The sequence below is a fragment of the Trachurus japonicus genome, chromosome 7 (genome assembly GCF_045865225.1).
Source record: "Trachurus japonicus isolate A0001 chromosome 7, Traja_1.0".
In the NCBI taxonomy this organism is placed as follows: domain Eukaryota; kingdom Metazoa; phylum Chordata; class Actinopteri; order Carangiformes; family Carangidae; genus Trachurus; species Trachurus japonicus.
In genome coordinates this window covers 446,862-462,030 of record NC_140913.1, presented here as the reverse complement: position 1 = coordinate 462,030, position 15,169 = coordinate 446,862, and the positions used below count along the sequence as shown (strand labels likewise).

The 15,169-nt window shown below is 40.3% G+C and overlaps 1 protein-coding gene across 1 annotated transcript in view; it reads right to left on the bottom strand.

Moving 5' to 3' along the window:
- The window catches only part of LOC146983892 (piezo-type mechanosensitive ion channel component 2), a 151,013-nt gene that overhangs the window by 116,878 nt on the left and 18,966 nt on the right, over nt 1-15,169 (bottom strand). The window contains exons 9-15 of the mRNA XM_085783039.1: nt 3,553-3,594; nt 3,311-3,440; nt 2,970-3,109; nt 2,293-2,559; nt 1,665-1,757; nt 1,337-1,453; nt 827-886 (exon numbers count right to left, since the gene is read on the bottom strand). Of these exons, the coding sequence (XP_085639165.1) occupies nt 827-886; nt 1,337-1,453; nt 1,665-1,757; nt 2,293-2,559; nt 2,970-3,109; nt 3,311-3,440; nt 3,553-3,594 (849 nt within the window). The remainder of the gene's footprint in view (nt 1-826; nt 887-1,336; nt 1,454-1,664; nt 1,758-2,292; nt 2,560-2,969; nt 3,110-3,310; nt 3,441-3,552; nt 3,595-15,169) is intronic.

Below are 15,169 nucleotides of genomic sequence, written 5' to 3'. Positions count from 1 at the left end.
CATTTTGTGGACAGCTTATTTTTTCTTTATCTATACTCCTTGTCGAGATAAGACAAGATAGTACAGTGTTTAACATTAAAACTGTAAAAGTAAATGAAACAAATTAGTACATGTGAAAGAAGTGGTTAAATGACATGGTTGCTTCCATTCCTCCAATCACACACTGCAGCATGTAACACTGCAGGGTGTTGCAGATGTTGTCCAAATGATGCTGTTGTGTCTCATGTCACCTTCACAACCATTAGGCCTCCTGTAAGTGCCTGCTGTATTTCTATAAGGTCAGCAGAAACATAAGACGGGAAAGAAAAAGCAGGAAAACAACAACAAAAATGGCTGTGTGTGTGCTTATGAGTCATAATCAATACTTTTAACTGCAGAATAACATATGAGCCCTTAGGTAGTGTAATTGTGTGTGTGGTCCCACCGTTTTTATAAAAGCTCAACACACTGAATATTCTTATCCACAAACAACACATTAATGATTCACAGTGGTAAAACAGGGTTAAGGGGAGGGCTACACATTACAGCATGAGATCAACCTGACACCATAGTGGTTTGGTAAGTTATGCAACATATTAACTATGAGCAGATTTCCTCTCCATTTATTGATCCCTGCAATTTAAAATCAAATTTCCAGCCTTCATTGTTTCTAGTACATGACGGACATGAATCCATACTTAAATGTAAACCTTCAGCCCAAGGAGGAAGATATTTACTGTACAAGATTACCTCTAAGTCCCCCAAACAAACAGTCTTATTGGTTTCAAATGACAGACAGACTTATCCATAAGCAGCACAATCAATCATGGTAGAAGAAATGACTAACCTGATAGAGGACAACACAGAAAAGGAACAGGACAATATAGAGGATCTTGTAGACAACCACCTGGATGATTGAAACAGGGTAAATATTAGCTTCATTTGAAATGTACATGTATCAGATATGATGGGCAGTTGCTGCTGTGCATGTTATTTGCATGTCATGCTTAGACACTGCATAGAGCACAGCATTACTGGAATAGGTCCTGGGTCTGCATGCATATATATTCAAATTAAGGATAGCAGAAACCAAAAAATACATAAATCCCATACTGTACTTATATACTATACAGCCATGGACATCTCAATGGATACCTCTCACCTACTCACAACAGATCATCAAAACACACCAGCCCTGAATCCAGCAGAATAATGTGGACATGCAGTTTATAATGCAATTTGTATCATTATGACATTTGCCATAGTTTCATAACTTGATATAAAGCCCACACAACTGCACAATGAGCATTTCTCCAGAATCGATATAGTTGCCATCATGTAGTCTGTCAATAGATACCTTTCCAGAGAAGCTGACCACAAAGAACATAGAACAGCAGAAGAGGATCCAGTATTTCACCAGTGTCCCTTTCACCCCTGAGATCAGCATGGCTACTAGAGGTGATGGCTGGTTTTTCTCCTCTGATATGAAAGACAGGAAGGAATTGAAAGGCAGAGGACAAATGGGATGGGAACAGAGAACATTCACTTTTGGACTAGTCTGACCACATGTCTGGATGGTTTTCATGAGTACACAGATCTTTTATGACTCCAAACTAAACGTTACTCTTTAAAACAGAAGCCATGCACTTAAGAAAAACAATAAATCACTGTGTGGCACCTTCGACTTCATCAAGAGACTCCTCATTTAAGCTATGCTCCTCTTTTCTTTCCTTCAGCTGCTGACGAAACATTAACCAAAAGGTGAAGCAGTAGAAAACCTGAAACACACAGAGACACACACATCAAACACAAAACATATAAAGGACAAAAACAGCATAATTGTTAAAAAATAAATACAGAAATAAACAATCAAATGTTTAATTAAATGCAAAAAAGAATAATAATTGGGAAAAGAATATTTCTAGTTTTATTTATTTATGATTGTATTCATTTAAAATGTTTCAAATAGAGCTAACAGAGCTTTGTTTTCTTGAGATGACAAGATAATTATCCCAACTGAACTTTATTATCTCATTATCTTGAGTTCATGTTACCTTGGAAAAACAAAAAATCTTTTTCTACTCATATCACCTTATTTTGGGATATCAAAAAATACAGTATTTTCTGATGAAGCTTTCCTAATTTGTCATTGAACTAGTCTTACTGATATACCTTGATATTACATTGATATATTTTTCAGTGGTTAGTTTTTAGTTGCTTTCAAGGTCATGTGAATGACTTTACCTATGGAAATAATTGACACAGGACACATTATGTAATCTAATTAAGTCAAGGCCCAAAGATTCCCCTAACCTTTGCTCCCAGGTGGATACAAGGCGCAGGGTGGTAGCTGTTCAGGTCAAAGTCAACTATCACAGCTGAGGGCAGACCGGGATACAGCTCGGCCCGGCTGAGGCGCAGCCCACTCAGGAAGCCCAGCACCACCAAAACAGTGCCATAGATAGCAAGAAACGGTGCCGACATCATAGCGTACCTCCGTCGGTTTCGCATCATCCAGATTATACAGGACCACACCAGCATGGCAAAAGTCAGCCAGTTGTTGTAGGTGATACTCCACACCTACATGAATTTTGGATATGGATCAATTAATAGAAGCCAAACAGTTGCAATATTACTTGACCTTATACAAGTAATTATAGACTATATCGTATATACAATTGCATGTACTTTTTTAAATAGGTGCCTTCATTGTAAAAGAGAAAATATATGGGAAAGTGTAGCAAACGGCAACAAGTCAGATGTGAATCTTGGCACTGCAGTTGGGACTAATATGGTAAACACTGTATGGGATAAACCCCATCTTTACTTTAATCGTAACACAACTGAGCTGACCTGTGTTACACCTATACCAGAACAATCTTTCTGTTTCAGTTACATCTCTTTCCTGTATGGTGGCAGTCAGGACTGCTCCAAGGTGTGTCTAACAATGAAACCCTTCAATAATCAATGTTGATACATGTGTACTTAACCATCATAGTGATAAGGGCGCTGACATAGCTGTGTTTTTGCACCAGCTGTCCAAAGACGACCAGACCACTTGGACCTGAGGAAGGGGGAATTTCTGTCGGACTCTTTGGGATCTCCTCCATTTCTCCCTTGCCCTCTCTCTCTACTCCAAGACAGAGACAATTTTGGTAAGTATATATTGAGTCAGGTAAACTGTACAAACATAGTTGGACCAAAGGCAGGATTGTTTTCCAATATGTCATATATTCAGTACAGTGAGAAAGACGGGGACGCCATACAGCCCTTGGTTGGACTCAACGCAGAGTCTTTGAGGTCATGCATTTAGAAATTCGAGTGTGATTACCATGTGGCAGTGAGTCTATGCTGTCATACGGTTGAAGGTAAGAGTTTGTGTAGCATGCCTCTCCAAACAGAGACTCCGGATCATCTCTATGGAAGTCTTGCAACGAGTTGCTCGTCATTAAGATCATTGGCTGAAGAAAAGGCACATCGTACTGCAAGTTTAAATCATGTATATCACACCAAAAATAAATAAATAAACTGAATCAAAACTTTTAAACAATATCTAGGAATAAAATGGTTTACCTCATCAGGAAGATAGGTTTCCTCATCTGTGCTGCTCAATAGCTGAAAAAAGAAAATGTTGGTTTGCTAATGTGTTTTGAAATGCTAACATGTTAACAATTACAAGTCATCAAGGAGGCTGGTAGCCATTTGGAACTGATATACTAACACAAATGACTTACATCCAGGTGTTTCTATTACTTTGTCCATTCCATTTGTATCAATGAGTATAGTCATCATTACAACCCTCACAAAGGAGGGCCGCTGCATCATTTAATTTAATGAAATTTAATGAAAAAAATATCTGATACAGGATATAAATCCTTTACATCAGACTCAATAAATAACAACATACAAAACATCAACATCATACTGCATTCATTAAGTTAAATTTCATTTGATAGCTTTGTCAAAATTATTACATTATTATTATTGACTATGCACAAGCAACAATAAAGTTCTTTACAGTTCTGTTGCCTGGATTGCTTTGTTTTTATTTAATCACAAGATAGGGCTTCAATTAGTAAAGAACACACAGGTGACACAGATACTGAGCTGACTGATGAATGTTATTCTATAGGATCCCAGCAAACACAAACCGTAATTTCAACGTTGATTTCCGGTTGAAACCAGGTTGATATAAGGTTTGAACGTTTTTCAACCTCTTTTCAACCGTCTAAAAAGTGGTTACAACATCAACGTGGCGCAAAAGAGTTAAAGGATCATAGGGCAGGATTTGTGAGAAAATACCGGAAAATACCCATGCGTTTTACGTTTTTTAAATAATAATGGGTGAGGAAGCGTTCAAAACCAAAAAGAACGAGCCCACCCGCGTATCTCTCCATTGCCCTGAACGGGGTCTGTGCTGCAAAATGCGCTGCAATTCAGGGGGTGAATTTCGCGCGCTGGCCGGCGGACCTGACGTCAGCGCGTCCACGACTGCCTTCGAATGGATCAATGGAATGGAGCCATGAAGAGGGCAACCGCGGCAGAGCGACTGATACAGTAACAGAGTGGCGACACTCCCTGTTATATCAATCGCTCTGAACCAGGGTGGATCCAAATTAGGCCTACTGTTACTGCCAGCAAACCACCCAGCACAACTGAAAGCCCTGTTAACCCCCGCCCCCCCCCCACCGCCACTCTCTCTCCCCCTCCCTTCACACACGCACACAGCAGCAGCAGGTCACTAACTTACACACCCTCTCCCTCTTCACTACTGTCTTATTATTAGCCGTTAGCCGCAGCTAGCGGTTAAAAGCCGACGTTATAACTTTAACAACGTTATCAGGCAGGTGGACAAACGTCCTGGCCGGCGTGTCCGCGACGCGTCCGTTTTTTTTATTTTTATGAAATCATGAATATGTCCGGTGTTGATTGGTTTGCATGGGACCGCGGACCCTGACAGATGCGGCCCGACACCCGGACCCGGCGCGTTAATTCTCGGTACCGGCCTGTAGGAGTAGGAGCCCATACAGATCCATGCAGAGGAGCTCAGAGGAACAGACAAGCAGTCTCCTGCTGCAGCACAGTGAAGGTGTGTGTGTGTGTGTGTGTGTGTGTGTGTGTGTGTGTGTGTGTGTGTCTGTCTGTCTGTCTGTGAGAGCGAGAACCTACAGTAAAATACCCCCCCTCCCTCCCCAGATAGGAAAGACTGTAAAGAGTAAATTTAAACAGTGAAAAGTCTGTGCGCGCTCCCGTGCCGGTGGCTTCCCTGGTTGCTGTAGTTACGCGCAGCGGCCGTCGCGTCACTGGCCGTTCTCATTAATCCTGCCCTATGATCCTTTAAGAGCAGTTGAGTTTTGCTACCCTGATCTAATTTGTGAAGAGATGAGGACTTTAATCCACTACAAGGCTCTTAGAAAATGTGTACCCTATCCTGAACAATTAATGATTAAAAACAGACATGTTAAAATAACCAGAGAGTCCCAAGAACTGTGAAAAAATTACTGTTTTTTTTTTAAAAGATTTTTTATTTATTTTTTTACCAGCATAAACACCTTTTTTCTTGGCATTTATGAGACAGAAAATCATGGGGGAGAGATAGGGAATGTGACATGCAGCAAAGAACCTCCAGTCAGGATTTGAACCGCGGTCGGCTGCCTATATCACATTAGCTTTGTTATGCCATGGCCACCCCACACTAGCTTTGTGTCCCATCTTGACCACCCCAGTAAAACATATCCTGGATACGCCACTGCATCTGCTGTGAAATGCTGCTGCATATGTTGTATCAGTCAGTACTGCAGTGAACTGTTTATGCTGCAGTCTGACCTAAACAGAAGGACAGGGCTGGTTAAATGGGTTGGGAGTCCTGTGATTGGCAGGAGTGAGTCTGGACTCACTAAGGACAGACACATGCAATGCAATGTGATTCAGGACATCCTAGACTATACTATCTATCTACACTTCCACTACTTTACACTTCCAGCACTCAGGGCTCTTTCCTGCTCTTAGACTTCCACCACGTCAGCAGTTATTTACATGCTGTTCAGATCAGCTAGCTACTTAAGCTCAGCAGTTAGTGCTTGCTTCTCTCTCATACATACACATAGTCTGTTTTGAATTAACAGATGAACATTACAGTGTGCTGTTATTGTAACTTTAGACTAGAGCATTGCGATTCATTGTGTTTTTTGTTTTGTTTTGTTTTTTACAATTGTGTCCTCTATCTTATGCTCAACACACGGCTCATTTGAAAACCCAAGCTGCTTTAACTATGACTGTGTACGGTCCGGGTATAAAAGGACCAAGGTACGTTTTATCAGTCTGTTTTCTGGGAATAATTGACATAAGGAGAAACCAGAAACAAGCCGTTTTTTCGTTTTTTCGTTTTGGAAAAAAAAACGGAAATCAAAATTTCAGTTTGTTTTCTCGTTTTTGGTTCTTATTTAACAAAACGAATTTACCACTCAATATTTTGTTTCCGTGGGTGGGCGGGTCCTAGTGTGCTTCCTTGCCCTGTGCCCTTCAAAATAAAAGTTCCTCAATTTGATAATGTCGACAAAAATATTACTGTAGGCTAGTAGGCTACAGACACTAGCAGACATAGAGGACCCCATCACCCACAGTCAAGACTGACACAGCTTCAAATAACAATAATAGTAGGCTATTCATAATGAAAATGAGAACTTATGAAGTTATGATGACTTCGGTCCGGGTATAAAAGTATAATCCGTTTTTTCGTTTTAAAACAAAAACGGAAAAACGGAAACAGCGCCCCTTTTTCCTTTTTTCATTTTAAAACAAAAACGGAAAAACGGTTTTTGCTGTCGGCTTAAAAAACAAGAAAACCAAAAAACCAAAACGAAATAACGGCCGAAATTTGGTTTTTTCAAATTCATTTTGTCGTTTTTCGTTTCTTTTTTTTAATGAATATGATATGACGGGGGACAGACCGGAAGCGGAAGTGAAGTGTAAAACCGTCAAAATAATAGTTTAGCGTGCTGGCGCTAACTTCTTAGCGTATAGACCGACTACCGTCCTCTTTCTACACCTATGGTTCACTTTTTTTTTTTCAGCTGGTTGTTTGGAAGAACGTGGTTGTTTGGAAGAACGTGTTAGGCCTATTATTATAATTTTAGCCGATTGTGTGAAAGCACTTACTGTGGAAAAACGTTACTGTTAGCTATACGTCCCCTGCCTAAATTAAGAACTCAAGTCAGCAGAGGTCCCCATCACCCACAGTCAATACTAGGTGTCCTGACAATGCAGGTCTGCAGCCAGACTGTCTTGAATGATTTTGAGAACTTATGACTTAAGTGCAGTTGTTTAGCCACAGGGTGGCGCAGTTTTTACATAGTAGACCTCAGTGCTACCACGGCGGATGATGGCCAACACAGCCAGGCTCTGTGTGTCGGCTCAACAAAAACTAAATCCCCGGACAGACCCAACTGGTGTCACGGCGGTGATGAGCTGCGCCTGTGATCACTTCATTTCAGTCGGGAGGAGCAGGTTGATTTACAGTGGAAACCGGATACAGTAATCAACCCTATATAGATCAAAAGGCTTGGGACGGAATCATTTCTATAGGCTATAAATGCTGTTTAAATAGGCTAATTTGTTTCTAGTGATCAAGAAATCCGCTTATAATGCTCATTTTTGGTCATTTTATGGATGAAAACATGCGCAAAAACAATTTAAAAACTATGTGTAGCCTATTTATTTTATTTTCGGCGGTGTCCCTTTGATGTGCACTGCTGCAGCAGCCCGCACACGTCGCCGTGCTGTGATCAAAAGGCTTAGCTAGATCAAAAGGCTTGGGACGGAATCATTTCTATAGGCTACAAATGCTGTTTTAGGCTAATTATATCAAGAAATCCGCTTATAGTGTTCATTTTTGTTCATTTTATGGATGAAAACATGCGCAAAAACAATTTAAAAACTATGTGTAGCCTATTTATTTTATTTCCGGCGGTGTCCCTTTGATGTGCACTGCTGCAGCAGCCCGCACACGTCGCCGTGCTGTGTGTTGTTGTGCTGTGCGTCAGCTGGCTGGCAGCGCGGCTGTTTGTGTTGTCTGTCAATGAATGAAACCTATCGACTTTATATCGACCGCAGACGTCAGGAATAGATTATAGGCCTAACACGTTCTTCCAAACAACCAGCTGTTATAGTTTCACAGAAGTAAAAAATAAAATAAAATAAAAAAAGTGAACCATAGGTGTAGAAAGAGGACGGCAGTCTATAATATACGCTAAGAAGTTAGCGCCAGCACGCTAAACTATTATTTTGACGGTTTTACACTTCACTTCCGCTTCCGGTCTGTCCCCCGTCATATCATATTCATTATAAAAAAGAAACGAAAAACGACAAAATGAATTTGCAAAAACCAAATTTCGGCCGTTATTTGGTTTTCGTTTTTTCGTTTTCTCGTTTTTTATGCTGACAGCAAAAACCCAGCAAAAACCGTTTTTCCGTTTTTGTTTTAAAATGAAAAAAGGAAAAAGGGGCGCTGTTTCCGTTTTTCCATTTTTGTTTTAAAACGAAAAAACGGATTATACTTTTATACCCGGACCGACTTCAGTGTAGATGTTTAGCCACAAGGTGGCGCAGTTATTACACGAAGAGTAGGTCCGTGTACCTTTTGTCAGTTTGATATTCCGTTTTAATAAAAAAACGGGAAAACGGAAATACCGTGGTTTTTTCCTTTTTTACTTTTCAAACAAAAACCAATAAATGAAAAAACAGAGTCGTTTTTCCGTTTTTGGTTTTCTGAATCAAAAACGAAAAACGAGAAAACCACAGTCAAATAACGGCCCGAATTTGGTTTTTGTAAATTCATTTGTTCGTTTTTCGTTTCATGTTTATCAATATAACAGCGGGCAGAACGGAAGCGGAAGTGACACGTAATAACTTCAAAATAAAAGCATGCTTATTTTCATCCAGACTACCGTTCTCTTTATACACTCATTTTTACAGATTATGCTCGACACGTATAGCCTACATTTATTTCAGTGAACTAAAGTTGTAGATGCCATGTACTAGTGTTTTGTGTGTGTGTGTGTGTGTGTGTGTGTGGGGGGGGGGGGGTCAGCGGTCAGCTGTTCTTCACCTGTGACCTGCTATGTTTTAGCTTATCGACATTCCTCTGGAGCTCAGTTTTTATTGTTGAAGCGCGTCCGGCCCTATTAGCCATTAATTGTTCCATCCATAGTCGCCCTAACAAGTAGGTTATTTTTAGCTCAATGCATATTGTGGGAAAGTTTTACCCTGCGAACGTCACCAGCAGAGGTCCCCATCACACACAAAATAAAAGTAGCGTGCTGCTTACTTTCATACAGCCAAACGTTCACTTTATAGCCTAGCTACAGCCCTACACCAACGTTAATTAAGCATTATACAACAGTTACTTCCGACCATGAGTGCTGATATACAGTATAACAGCAGTGGGACTTTTTACATGCATTATCACTCCGCTGTTCAGCTGGACAGTAGGAAGTCAGAGCCACGCTCCCTCCCCATACAACTGCGATCAAATGAGCCGTCGTTCGTCTTCGCGGAGTCAAGCCAGCCGCACAGACATTTTAACTGCGCCCGTATCAGAGAACTTACGGCGAATGCTCCGAGTCCACCGGCAAAGCTAGCGCTAGTTTAGAATCAAGCGAGATGACTTCCGGTTTTCAAAATAAGACGAGGATAATACGGAGGCAATCGAGGCGTGTGTGTGTGTGTGTGTGTGTGTGTGTGTGTGTGCGTGTGTGTGTGTGTGTGTGTGTGTGTGTGTGTGTGTGTGTGTGTGTGTGTGTGTGCGTGCGTGCGTGCGTGCGTGCGTGCGTGCGTGCGTGTGTGTGTGTGTAACCATTGTTTATTGGCTGTTAGGCTACAGTGTAATGAGGTGTTTTCAACACTTTTTTTCACATAATTAAAGCAGAAGGGAATGTTTGTGTTAATCTAAGTCTTAAATAGTTCTATCTTCCGACAGCAATCACTTCTATAGAGTGGTGGTTACACCTATCAGGGCCTAATGCAACAGGAAAAAGGCCTTATACTCCAGTTTTACTGTACAGTAACATCACTTTGGTCCATAACTTCTGTCAACACTTAGTACAGTTGACTTCAGGACCACGCTGGCTACTTCCTCAGTCATGATCAAACATTTTTACTGTATCATTTTGGAGAAATTAAGCCTCAAATTTGCATCTTTAGCTTCTTTTAAACAGGAAAAAGGCCTAATACTCCACATTTACTGTACTGTAACATCACTATGGCCCATAAGTTCTGACAATGGTTGGTACAGTTGACTTCAGGAGTATCCTGGCTACACCCTCGGTCATTTTCAAACATTTTTAATGTATCATTTTGGAGAAATTAAGCCTAGAAGTTGTCTTTCCTTGGACTTGCACTGGAAAAGCTCTGTCATTTTAGAGAAATTAAGCCTCTAAATGAGAATAAATAACGAGCATAAGGCCTCTTCCTATGTAAAAATGGAACTGTACAGCTGAATTTCTCTAAAATGATGCAGGAAAAATGCTTAATAGTGGATCAGTGGGCTGTAAGGATGGTCCTGGAAACAACTTTATCAACTTTTGTCAAAAATTATGTATCATAGAGATTTTACATTTGCGTGAATATTGAGCAAAATTAATGGATTCATTTCTCAAAAATTATACAGTCCAAATACTTGACACGTATGGGTGAGTAGTCAGGATATTCCCGAGGTCAACACTAACCATTGTCAGAACTTTAGGCCAAAGTGATATTACTGTACAGTAAAGATGGAACATTAGGCTTTGCAAAACTTTTTTTTTTTTTTTTTTTTACAAATTTGAGGCTTAATTTCTCTAAAATGATACAGTAAAATGTTTGATATTGAGTGAGGGAGTAGTCAGGATGGTCCTGAAGTCAACTGTACCAACCATTGTCCGAACTTATGCACCAAAGTGATGTTACTGTACAGACAATATGGAGTATTAGACCTTTTTGTCTTGTTTAAAAAAAGCTAAGAATGCAACTTTGAGGTTTAATTTCCCCAAAATGATACAGTAAAAATGTTTGATAATGACTGAGAAAGTAGCCAGGATGATCCTGAAGTCAACTTTACCAAGTATTGACAGAACTTATGGACCAAAGTGATGTTATTGTACAGTAAAATGGAGTATAACGCCTTTTTTCCTGTTTAAAAGAAGCTAAAGATGCAACTTTGAGGCTTAATTTCTCCAAAATGATACAGTAAAAATGTTTGATATTGAGTGAGGGAGTAGCTAGGGTGGTTCTGAAGTCAACTGTACCAACCATTGCCTGAACTTATGGACCAAAGTGATGTTATAGTACAGTAAATAAAGAGTATAAGGCCTTTTTGTCATGTTTTAAAAAAAGCTAAGAATGCAACTTTGAGGTTTAATTTCCCCAAAATGATACAGTAAAAATGTTTGATAATGACTGAGGGAGTAGTCAGGGTGGTCCTGAAGTCAACTGTACCAACCTTTGTCTGAACTTATGGACCAAAGTGTTGTTATTGTACAGTAAATATGGAGTATTAGACCTTTTTGTCATGTATTAAAAAAGGAAAAAATGCAACTTTGAGGCTTAATTTTTCCAAAATTATACAGTAAAAATGTTTGATATTGAGTGAGGGAGTAGCCAGGGTGGTCCTGAAGTCATTTGTACCAACCATTTCCTAAACTTATGGACCAAAGTGATGTTATAGTACAGTAAATAAAGAGTATAAGGCAATTTTTCCTGTTAAAAAAAAAATAAAATCAAAAAATGCAACTTTGAGGCTTAATTTCTCCAAAATCATACAGTAAAAATGTTTGGTAATGACTGAGGGAGTAGTCAGGGTGGACCTGAAGTCAACTGTACCAAGTATTGACCGAACCTATGGACCAAAGTGATGTTATTGTACAGTAAATATGGAGTATTAGACCTTTTTGTCATGTTTAAAAAAGCAAAAAATGCAACTTTGAGACTTAATTTCTCCAAAATAATGCAGTAAAAATGTTTGATCATGACTGAGGAAGTAGCCAGGGTGGACCTGAAGTCAACTGTACCAAGTATTGACCGAACCTATGGACCAAAGTGATGTTATAGTACAGTAAAAATGGAGTATAAGGCCTTTTTCCTGTTTAAAATTCATTAGGCCCTGTTAGGTGTAACCTCACACACACACACACACACACACACACACACACACACACACGCACACACGCCTGTAAAAAGTCCCACTGCTGTTATACTGTATATCAGCACTCATGGTCGGAAGTAACTGTTGTATAATGCTTAATTAACGTTGGTGTAGGGCTGTAGCTAGGCTATAAAGTGAACGTTTGGCTGTATGAAAGTAAGCAGCACGCTACTTTTATTTTGTGTGTGATGGGGACCTCTGCTGGTGACGTCTAGGGTAAAACTTTCCCACAATATGCATTCAGCTAAAAATAACCTACTTGTTAGGGCGACTGGATGGAACAATTAATGGCTAATTGGGCCGGACGCGCTTCAACAATAAAAACTGAGCTCCAGAGGAATGTCGATAAGCTAAAACATAGCAGGTCACAGGTGAAGAACAGCTGATTTTACTACGATTGGTGACGTATCATCCCACCTGACCCCTGACCCCCCCCCCCCCACACACACACACACAAAACACTAGTACATGGCATCTACAACTATACTTTAGTTCACTGAAATAAATGTAGGCTATATGTGTCGAGCATAAACTGTAAAAATGAGTGTATGAAGAGAACGGTAGTCTGGATGAAAATAAGCATGCTTTTATTTTGAAGTTATTACGTGTCACTTCCGCTTCCGTTCTGCCCGCCGTTATATTGATAAACATGAAACGAAAAACGAACAAATGAATTTACAAAAACCAAATTCGGGCCGTTATTTGACTGTGGTTTTCTCGTTTTTTGTTTTTGATTCAGAAAACCAAAAACGGAAAAACGACTCTGTTTTTTCATTTATTGGTTTTTGTTTGAAAAGTAAAAAAGGAAAAAACCACGGTATTTCCGTTTTCCCGTTTTTTTTATTAAAACGGAATATCAAACTGACAAAAGGTACACGGACCCTAAAAGTAGCCTATAGCCTAATCCGTTTTTTTGTTTCGACAGGAAAACGGAAAAACGGAAACAGCGCCCCTTTTTCCTTTTTTCGTTTTAAAACAAAAACGGAAAAACGGTTTTTGCTTTGTTTTTGCTGTCAGCATCAAAAAACGAGAAAACGAAAAAACCAAAACAAATAACGGCCGAAATTTGGTTTTTGCAAATTCATTTTTTCGTTTTTCGTTTCTTTTTTTTAATTAATATGATATGACGGCGGACAGACCGGAAGCGGAAGTGAAGTGTAAAACCGTCAAAATAATAGTTTAGCGTGCTGGCGCTAACTTCTTGGCGTATATTATAGACTACCGTCCTCTTTCTACACCACATGGTTGACTTTTTTTTTTTTTTTTTACTTCTGTGAAACTATGACAGCTGGTTGTTTGGAAGAACGTGTTAGGCCTATAATTATAATTTTAGTCGAGTGTATGAATGCACTTACTGTGGAAAAACTTTACTATTAGCTAGGCTTTACGTTCCCTGTCTAAATTAAGAACTCAAGTCAGCAGAGGTCCCCATCACCCACAGTCAATACTAGGTGTGACAATGCAGGTCTGCAGCCAGACTGTCTTGAATGATTTTGAGAACTTATGACTTAAGTGCAGTTGTTTAGCCACAGGGTGGCGCAGTTTTTACATAGTAGACCTCAGTGCTACCACGGCGGATGATGGCCAACACAGCCAGGCTCTGTGTGTCGGCTCAACAAAAACTAAATCCCCGGACAGACCCAACTGGTGTCATCAACATCTATCAAGTCACCAGCAGAGGTCCCCATCACCCACAGTCAATACTAGGTGTCCTGACACTGCAGGTCTGCAGCCAGACTGTCTTGAATGATTTTGAAAATGAGAACTTATGACTTAAGTCAGAGAATTTAAGTGCAGTTGTTTAGCCACAGGGTGGCACAGTTTTCACATGAATAGTAGACCTCAGTGCTACCACGGCGGATGATGGCCAACACAGCCAGGCTCTATGATGCGGCTCAACAAAAACTAAATCTCTGCAGACCCAACTGTCACGGCGGTGATGAGCTGCACCTGTGATCACTTCATTTCAGTCGGGAGGAGCAGGTTGATTTACAGTGGAAACCGCTTATAGTGATCACGGATACAGTAATCAACCGCTTAGCCTATATAGATCAAAAGGCTTGGGACGGAATCATTTCTATAGGCTATAAATGCTGTTTAAATAGGCTAATTCGTTAGTGATCAAGAAATCCGCTTATAATGGTCATTTTATGGATGAAAACATGCGCAAAAACAATTTAAAAACTATGTGTAGCCTATTTATTTTATTTTCGGCGGTGTCCCTTTGATGTGCACTGCTGCAGCAGCCCGCACATGTAGCCGTGCTGTGTGTTGTTGTGCTGTGCGTCAGCTGGCTGGCTGAGACACATGACTGGGTGCAGAGCGGCTTGTTTTGTCTGTCAAAACATGGTCAAAACATGGATGAATCGACTTTATATCGACCGCAGACGTCAGGAATAGATTTTGGGCTTTTGGCTCGTTGGTTCATCTCTGCATAGCGCTCGTTGTCCGTTATTAGCGTGCAGAGAAAGAGAGAGAGAGAGAGAGAGAGAAGCGCGCACTGCATGACAGCAGCGCGCGGTAAAGTCCGTTATTGTACGCCAATAACGGACAACGAGCGCTATGCGGAGATGAACGGAACGAGACAAAAGCCCAAAATCTATTCCTGACGTCTGCGGTCGATATAAAGTCGATAGGTTTCATTCATCCATGTTTTGACAGACAACACAAAAGCCGCGCTGCACCCAGTCATGTGTCTCAGCCAGCCAGCTGACGCACAGCACAACAACACACAGCACGGCGACGTGTGCGGGCTGCTGCAGCAGTGCACATCAAAGGGACACCGCCGAAAATAAAATAAATAGGCTACACATAGTTTTTAAATTGTTTTTGCGCATGTTTTCATCCATAAAATGACCAAAAATGAGCATTATAAGCGGATTTCTTGATCACTAGAAACAAATTAGCCTATTTAAACAGCATTTATAGCCTATAGAAATGATTCCGTCCCAAGCCTTTTGATCTATATAGGGTTGATTACTGTATCCGTGATCACTAGCGGTTTCCACTGTA